General features: G+C 35.6%; 1 protein-coding gene across 1 annotated transcript in view; it reads right to left on the bottom strand.

The window, feature by feature from the left end:
* Window positions 1-4,294: 4,294 nt before the first annotated feature.
* Window positions 4,295-9,832, bottom strand: part of CCSER1 (coiled-coil serine rich protein 1) — a 1,457,654-nt gene continuing 1,452,116 nt past the window's right edge. The window contains exon 11 of the mRNA XM_037830258.1: window positions 4,295-4,950. Coding sequence (XP_037686186.1) covers window positions 4,465-4,950 — 486 coding nt within the window. The 3' untranslated portion in view covers window positions 4,295-4,464. The remainder of the gene's footprint in view (window positions 4,951-9,832) is intronic.

Below are 9,832 nucleotides of genomic sequence, written 5' to 3'. Positions count from 1 at the left end.
GAAGCTCTCCAGGTTGTAAGTAGGGCGGGCTGCCTCCATTCTTTTCTGTCAGTTATACAACTGGAGAGTAACACCTTTTGGCCTTTGGCTGTGGGCAGCACTCCCTACAACTAGAACTGTGTTCTTAGCAAGATCAAACTTATTGTAAATAAGTAGTTCATGGATATGTTTATGGTTCTGACTATTGGTGAAACAACCTGGTACAGAGCAATGTTTGAAAAATAAAAGTTAGGCATTAAGATATATAGTAATTAGATAAGTGAGCTTCTTAGTTAGGTTGGTTAGTTGGCTGTTTGCTTTTATACTAGAGCAATTCAGCTTTTTATAAGAACCAAAACTAGTTTATACTTTGTCTTCCCAGAACCGTGTGTTTAGTTATAGCCTACAGCTGGCATAATGAAATTAACATGTGGGAAAAGAACAAGGAAATAAAGTTTAAAATTATGGAGGAATAAATTTCCAAAGGATATGTGTGTTGGAAAGACTCCCACCAAAAACATATGAAAATACAAAAAAAAAGGGGGAGGCCCTGTTAATAATGCCTAAATAGAGTTGAATCCCAGCATGCAATAAAAATCTATAAGTGAATCAGCCCTGCCTTTAAGCAGGTATATCACTGAGGGGAAAAGTTTCTGGTCATAGGTCCTGGGATTTAATCATATGAATAACAACTGCAGACAGCACCCTTATGCTAATCCTTCTTTGTTTCCACTTTCATGTATGCTTTGTACAATGGAGGTTTAGGGACTGCTCTGAAACACTTCTCACTTCCGTAGCAGTTCAGCTTGTAAAGTTCTGAAAGCAAAAAAAGTGGGCTTAAGTTGAGATTGTAATTATGAGATAATAATTGTGAGATTATAATTATGAGATTATAATATTATGCTCAGTATTCCAAGGTACCCACTGCTGTGCGTTACTACTTCCTGATACAGTAAGGTGATACTGCCCAATGATGTAAAGAAACAGTACTTGCTAAAAAATAAAGTGCCAATACTGTTCCATCAACAACTAAATTACTAAAGAAGGTCCTGGGTGAACTAGTAGAATATGATCCTTTGCCCTGGGGATCTGGTCCTCAAAATACATGATAATTAAAACAAAACAAAATAAACTTAACTCTCATTTTGGGATATTATTTCCATTAAAGAAACACACAAAGCAAAGAGAACAAAACAAAATATGTAATTTCTTTTGAAGTCTATAACAGCTCAACCTTCAGAAAATAATGAAAATGAGCTAGGATTAAATCTTGGAAATATAATGGGTAAAACACAATTGATTGCCCCAGACTAATCATGAATATTTTTTAAATATTTTAATTAGTTAACTATACGCATGCTTACAAATGTTTAAAAATTGACTATTGACTTGCTATTATATTTGTCTCTTGATCAATAAATTAAAAAAACAACAACAACAACGTGTGGCTCTAGGTTCCTATCCTGAGCAAATTGAGACTGATAGATTCACTCTTTAGCATTGCGCTTGCCTTTTTGCAGTGTCATTTGCACAAAAGCTACAAGTACTCCAAAGAAGCAAAACTAATTTGAGAGATAATTCATAGTTTTGTTTTGGCTCTGTTGGCATATAAAATTATTTGAAAAAAATCACGGAGAAATACAGCTTCATGTTCCAGTAATTGCAAAAAAGGGAAGAGTTTATTTCAGGTGGAAACAGATTTTCCTCAAAGAATATCTTTTCTTAAGTGTCCCTTAAAACACATTCTAAATTCGGAAGAAATGATTTGCAGCAAAAAATTTACAGGGTTACTTAGGCTGATCTACACATATACATGCACAGAACAAAGAGGAAGGAAAAGAAAATTTACTGCTTCCGTCAGAAAAACAAGCACTTTTTCCCCTGGTGTCATGTCTTTGGATATGTACCGCCTTGGAGAAATGTATAAATCATTTTTATACATGGAACTGTCTTAGAAAACTAGAGATTTTAGTACAAAGAAATCAATTCACTGAAAGAATGCCCACATGCCATTGTTATGAGTCACTATATATACACAAGAGGAACTTACAAAGATCCCCTGTTTTACAGTTAGTGAGGATGTACTGTCCATTAGCACAGTGGGCTTACACCTTCTCCAGGCCTGAGTTACACTTAGTATTACAAATAATATTATAACAATGCTGAAAATACTGATACAAAACAGTTTTAAGATGGTATTTCTAAAAAATATTCCTCCTTTTTAAATTGAACTTTTATTCCAGGTTTTCTTTTTGAATGTTTCAGCTTTAAAAAAGATTTTCCAAGAAAATACTAGAGTTTAAAATGTCTCTTTAAATGTCTATTAAATGACAGATTTTCTTAAATAGATTATATTTTACAAAGTATAATCCAAAAGTCTATTTTCCAGGAAAACAAAACTATAAACTCCAAAAGTTCAAATCAAAAACATTATTTGTGATACATAGTATTTCCATATCCTGGGAAAAAATCCTTGATTATTTTATCATGCTCACTTATTTACAGGTTTAAATTATGCTAGCAACACACACCAACTTTCAGGACAAACCAAGCTGAATTCCACAATTAATAATCATTATACTTTTTCTATTTTTCTATCATTTCTTAAATATTTCCCAGCACAAAATGTCTATCTGCATGGATAGCATAGCCTCTAAAGTACAGTGGGAATTTTAGATAGCAGTCTTATTAAGTCAAGCAAATTGCAGTGTGTATTGTTCTCTTTTGGCAGGATTACAAACACACAAAGAAAGAAAACATTTGGCAAAATTTTGTCTCGATGTACAGGTGTCTTCCTTTGGAAAACAAAACTTACAAGTATTACATATTCACTAAACTCTTTACTCAGTTAATTTTAATCAAAATTTGAAAATTTATCAAAGCTCAACAATGAAAGCTAGTGGGTAAAATCTAGTGGCTTTTCCCCAAGGCAAAGATCTCAAATACATTTTTATATTAGGAGATGAATTCCAAACATAGCCCTAATTTAAGCAGGTTGGACAGATGCCATGCTAAAACTGCTATCTCAATTTCCCTTTATTCATTTCATTTGTACATGCTGATGGATTCTGTCTGTTAGAGAACGTAGGGGAAACAGATCATGCAGTAGGTATGACAGTTTCAATTTGCACAGACTATGCCTAATGTGGTCACAGTTACCAGCTTTTGTCTTTGTGTAGGAAAACTACCACCTCAGTTCCTACTGGTCCTTTGTTAAAAACATTTTTTTTAATAGCTTGATACTTCCATATTATTAACTTAATATAAGGGAATTATTTTACGTAGATTTGTTGATCTATCTCATGTGCACTTAAGTATAACAAATATTATGCCATATTTTTCAAAGAGAAATATTTTGACATCAAATGAGCTTTAAAATACCTATAAGAGCTTTATTCCAAAGATCAAATTGCAATACTTCACACATAGTTTACTTTTTGTTCAAAATCTAGATGGCTGCGTAGCCAGGGTGTTGTATACTGGGCTACCAAAAAAACAATTTTCTGTTCCTCAATTTGTCATTTAGAGTCATAGATAGGGGTTGATTAGTATAAAGCAAATGAGGACATAGGTTTTTAAAAAAGCATAAACAAAATTTAAAAATACAAGAGCAGTGAAGTAAAAGAATACTTTTCTTAGAATTTTCCATCCCCTAATTTTTAAATATATGCTGATATTGCTATGACAGTGAATCAAAGGGCATAGCATGTCATGCTTTATGCATCATTTAGAAAATGTAGCCAAGTTTACCAACCTCACTGTCTTATGTCACAGTACTTCAGCATCGATAGCAAGAGCTAAAAGCAAAATTTTTGGAGGATTGGAGCTGTCATTCTCTATTTGGCCAGCAATTACTCAGTCTGAAATCCTTTGTGAACTAGTGTGAACTAAACATTTAGGGGGTAAAAGAAATAGTCTTTTCCCCCTTAATAGTATCATAACATGAGCTTGAATGTATGTAATAGAGAGAAAAACGCTTCTCTAGGTTACATGCAAGCAAGCTTCATTCCTCAAATAAATACAACATCAAACATAAGACTTTAAAATCCCTCTTCTTTTATCCTTCTATTAACTATATAATTTTAAATTCTTTACAATTCCTTTATCTATTCATTCCTCACATCTATTTTCACAGGATCACCATTAAATGAATAGAGAGCTGTCTGATAATACCTTCTGAAACTTCAGTGCATATCAGTGAGTGATAGAACTAAAAGACAAATAAGTTATGGACTATATAAACCATCAAGATGGTCCCATTTATTATACACACATATAGGAATGTCTTCAAGGCAATTCAACCTAATTCAATTTGCATGCTCAAACCCTCATTCTAAAGAAGGAAAAAAGTGCACAAGTCCTTGTTTATAACTAAAAATAAAAAATAACAAAAGGTACATGACAATTTAAATATGAGTTATGCATGAGAAATGCTTGGTCTTAGCCGTCTTTATCCTAAATAGAGACAGGAACAGAGTGATTTAATTACCCATCCTGCTGGCCTAGAGTCTGCAGCTCAGTGGTGTATAAATTGTGGTGGAGAAAAACATTCTTCCTGCTGTACATGTGTAAAGAGATTGGCCCTCTCGGTGGCTGCCCGAACCTGCCGGTAAAAGTTGAATGCTGTCGTGCCACAGCAGTTGGTTCCTTTGGTTTCTCTGAGAACGTGGAGAACCCTTCTACCTTGGCTGTAGGCTTCAGAGTGCTCTGTCCACCAGTGGCCAGTAAGTTCTGGGTGACCTCTGAAGTGAGAGTTTCATAAGTTCCTCTTGAGTGTTTGATAGCTTCCACTAGCTCCTTGTCCTTCAAGAAATTATTTAAACATAGACTTGATAATTGACAGGTTTTGTGTTTGTAAGGGCTGGTCTGGTCAGCTGCCGAGTATCTAAAACGGTCCTCGGTGGGAGTATGAATTGGTTTTCTGTCCCTTGTGCTGAGATTTTGACTCACAATTCGATTTCGATATGTAGCCTATGATAAGAACACAGAAAAGAAAAGGTGTTGTTTAAAAACTCAATCACAGCATACGTAGAATACAGAGTGGCATTTGCACATCTGTATGTAAAACCCTAAATTTTCATCAACATTCAGAAAAACATCAAATTCCCCATGAGCTTAAATTTCCCAGTGCAACATTGCTCCACAGAAATGGTTAAATGGTTAATTTACTCTAAAAAGCATTTTGAAATTTGCTTATCTAATTTCCTAAATTTGAATTCTATATGTATTGTTCTATATGAAAATACAGATTTTTTAATACCCACATAAATGTTTTGGTGGTAGTTCTTTTAATAGTTCCTAAGTGTATGCCCGGAAAGTTTTAGAATTACCAGTGTAATGATTTGCATCACCAAAGTAGTAACCTAGGAATTTAGGAAATTAAAAACCCAAAGTCATTTCAGTGACCTAAGGAGAACAACAGAGCAATTACAAGAAATTCCTGCACATTGTTCATTTACAGTTGTGGATGCACTTTTTGGATGACACCTTCTGGCTCACAGATCTCATGGGATCGAAACGAGCCATAGCTCATTGAATCATGCTGTAGGGGAAGCAAAGACTGCATTATCTTACAAGCTGGCACTGGAATTCCTCTTGGAAAGAGCACTGTTTTTGGTTTAGAAAATCATTGAGGTAGAAACTGAGACTAGCTGGCTAATTGCTCTGCAGGCAAAAAAGCAAAGGATTTAATGTTGCTTCAGAGAAGGAGGTGAAAAGGAGTGAAGAGTGACAGATAAGAGAGAAGAGCCACCCAGATGGCAGTATACCAGTACAATATGAGCAGAAGAAGCCAGGAAAGTTTCTGCCCACTTTACATCTAAATGGTGTACAATTTTAAATGCCCATTTTTCTATTGTTCCCTCAGAAACCACATTTCCAAATCTGCTCTCTGATTTGCCTATCCATCCATTTTCTTTTTGTTGTTTAATAAACATCACAAACTTGATTCAAAACAAATCCAAAAAACCCTTGATTTTCAAGTCTATTCCTTCTCAGTAAATGGTACTGTTATTAGGCCAAAACCAGAAAATTATCTTTGCTTTTTCTCTTTCCCTCATAACTCCTAGAATCAAGTCCTTGCTCCTACACTGCCAACCTCAAGCCATCTACTCTCTCAGTATCCACATCCAATCTCTTAATTCAATCAGCAATAATCTAGACTACAGCAAATTTTGCAAAAATTTGTCAGCTTTGTGTACAGTTCACAGTGGTTCAAACCATCAGACAACAGAACCTTCCACAGATCCTTCCTGCATAGCTGCATTTCCAGTCCTGACTTTCACTGAAGTGACTGCCCTGTATCCACATCAATTAAACCTTCACATGGAACCCTATTCTACAGGTACTCGTTTTCCAGAAGCTCAAGGAGTTCTCTGGTAGAGCTGCTTGTGGCCCTAATTTTAGAGTACAGTATCTGGATAGGCTCAGAGTTTTCCAAAACATCAATTTCTGGTTTCTTTGTGCTTAAGAGTTCATTTCTTAGCTTATCCATCTCCTCTCTCACTTCACTATAAACTGCGAGGAGAAACCAGGCTGCACCTTCCACACTTAGCTTGGGAATTTCCTCAGCTAAAAATCCAAATTCATTGTTTTCATCTTCTACCTTCCATCCAAAATCAGAACTCAGTTTTTCCAAGCTCTCTGCATGGTATGACAAGGATTGCCATTTTTCCCCCAATTCCCAATGATGCATTCATAATTTCCTTCTAAGTCCTCCTTAGAAGTACCTTAACTTCCATATTTCTACCAATATTCTGTTCATGACAAATTATGTCTTCTCTAAGATGATACATATTTTCTCTACAGCTCTCACTCATTTTTGAGCCCTCACAATTCTTCCAGCCTCTTACCATTACCCTATTCCGAAGCAATTTCCACATTTATAGGTATTTGCAATAGCAGCACCCATTTTCTGGTACCAAAACCTGTTTTCATTTCCTGGTTGCTAAATCAAATACCATGCAATGGGTTGGCTTAAACAATGGGAATTTATTGGCTTACAGATTTGAGGCTAGGAGAAGTTGAAAACCAAGGTATCACCAAGGTGATGTTTTCTCTAAGTGGCATTCTGGGGCTGGCTGCCAGCAATCCTTGGTCCCTGATTTTTCTATCTCATGGCAATATGCATGGCAGCCTCTCCTGGCCTCTCCCTTCTCTTCTGGATTCCATTAAATTTCAGCTTCTGGCTGCTCCCTCTGTGACTTTCAGTTGCTTAATGACCTTCCTGTAAGGTCTTCAATAAGAGGATTAAGGCCCATTCTGATTAGTTGGGCAACCCCCCAACTATTTCAGTTGAGGCTATTTCAGCCTCATCAAAAGGTCCTGTTTACAAGAGTTCACACCCCCAAGAATGGATTAAATTTAAGAACATGTTTTTCTGGAGTATAGTATATAGCTCCAAATCCCCACAGTCCCCTAACTTGTCTCCCTACCTCCACAAGGCATTCTCCACATAGCAGCCCAGTGATGCTTTAACAAAGTACATTTTGCTGTCCATACATTTTGAATTTTTATTGTTTTCAGGTTTATAGTAAACCCATCCTAGCCTTTATCATATGCTTATTTGTAGCACAGTTTCTCCGTTAGTTCTATTTTGCCATTTTGACTCTTCTATAAAGTTGGTGTAGAGATATCCAGGCTGGTTACATGGTGTACAAAGGAAGCATTTTTAGACTCACAGGATATGCCTTAAGGATTTTCTTAGGTGTAAAATGAATAAACTACTTTGACTTATTTTGATTTTTCAAGAAATTTTCAGACTGAATTCTCTTTGTTGGTTATTTTCCAATTCTCTAGGCGTTGAACCTACTTAGAAATAAGATACGTGCTTTCTCTCCATCTTTGTTACTTTACATAAGACACTTACTTAACTGTTGAAACAGTTACCAACAGACCCCCAAATCAACATTGTGCTTAGTATCTACATCCAAATATTAAAAATACTTTATTAAATCCATAATGTTAATTACAAAGTGGCAATGTTTCTTTTCATTTCTAACTCTTCAGATGCTGCCTTGGAAAGTAGAGAAAGTGGATGGAGACTTCATTTCCATTGCTTTCGTATTACAATGTTGGAAGTATTCATCATTTTCTTTATGTGATCATTTAACCCTCTTGGGATATTACATTAAATTCAATATATAACTTCAATAAAGACACATTGAAAGGGATCCAATAACTGAATCTCACAGGCAGTGTCAGTACCTTTTTTCTGGTACAATATCTGGTATCTATATGGTACATATGTATCTACCATAAAAAGAAAGAAAATGAAGGACCTCAGTCTCAGTTTTCAAAGAAAAATGAATAATTAAATCACATTTGTTTGGCATAGTTTGTTTTTTAAAGTTTAAAGGAATTGTTTGTTTTGTTTTGTTTTAATTCTCTGTAATTTTACCATTAAGATGAGGGCTCTTTGTATATACAGGAGGTTGCACTTAGTGCAGGGATTTGGGGCCAGACAGATGTGAATTCATTTGTTTAGTTGATAAATATTGACAACTAATGAGTGCAAGGTACTGCATTATATGATGGGAAACAGTACTGTCCATAAAAGACCTGCCTCCTGCCTTCAAGTGGCTTAAAGTCTAATTGGAAAATCATTTAGAATCAGATACTGTCAGGTGAGTGACCATGGAAAATTATTTAACTTTCATAAGTCCCCAATTTCTTCATCTGTGAAAGGGAGATTAATATTCACATCCATATCAGAGGGTTATTATGAAGACTAGATGAGCTAATGTGTATAAAATGCCTAATACTATACCTAGAACACAGTAACACCAATAAAATGATAAAGTAACTGATAGGCCTAGAAGTTATTTCGATTAAGAGCTAATTCCATCCTAAACCACCCTGAACACCTCTATCAAAACTTAAAATCAAAGTAATTTTCTCCAGAATATGTGAGCAACTTACTTTATTGTTAAAGTTTGGATTCCCCAGAACACAGAATCTGAGATAGTCATTTGTAAGAAGTTTACTGGAGAGTGCTCTCAGGCCAACACCTTTGGGAGAATGAAGACTGCAGGGTCAGGGTCAGGACTAGGAGTAAAACTCACCTCAATTGAGAACACAATCTTATCTGGTCACACAGGGAGATACAAAGCTAGGATGGCTCTTCACAATTATCCCCTATTCAGGCAAGTGGTTGGGTAGTTTATAACTTTGCTGCAACTAATTCTTAGACTTGGATAGGGTACACTCTGAGAAGGGCACATATCCTTGGGTGAGGAGGCTTTTTTTTGGTTTGTTCCTTGAAGAGGGAAAATTTCTCAAAAAGGAACTTACTTATGAGCTGTCAGCTGCCAACAGTTTCAGCGACTGGAGGAATAAAGTCTTCAGTGCCGAAGGTATGTGTGTTGGCTGGAGGTAAAACTGGGAGGTGCACCACTATATTCATTATTCTAATTATATATATGTGTGTGTGTGTGTGTGTGTGTGTTTAATACATCATGGGACAATTTTGCATAATGGAAAGAATATTGAACCTTGAGCCAAAAGACTCTAATCTTGGCTGTGTTGCTATCCAACTGTGTGACCTTGAATTTAATATTTCTGGGCTTCAGTTTCAGAGTCTATCAGATGAAAAGACTAAAATAAAAGAGGATAGAGTTTAGAATTTTGAAGAAACCCTAACATTCATTCAATCACCTTCCAATTTTACATTTCTTTGTTTAGGGTATAATTTTATTCTACATGTATTGGAACACAAATAGAGAAACATATGAAAGATCTCTTGATTCAAAATATAAAAATATATTTTAGCAGACATTTGCATTTGGTTTTCCTGGCCCAGAGGGAAACTAATTTCCTCACAATGCCATTAATTGATGTTAATTCCTTCTGAAGC

Source organism: Choloepus didactylus, chromosome 3 (assembly GCF_015220235.1).
Source record: "Choloepus didactylus isolate mChoDid1 chromosome 3, mChoDid1.pri, whole genome shotgun sequence".
NCBI classification, from domain to species: domain Eukaryota; kingdom Metazoa; phylum Chordata; class Mammalia; order Pilosa; family Megalonychidae; genus Choloepus; species Choloepus didactylus.
Note: the sequence above shows the minus strand (reverse complement) of the source record. Positions and strands in the feature narration are given on the sequence as shown.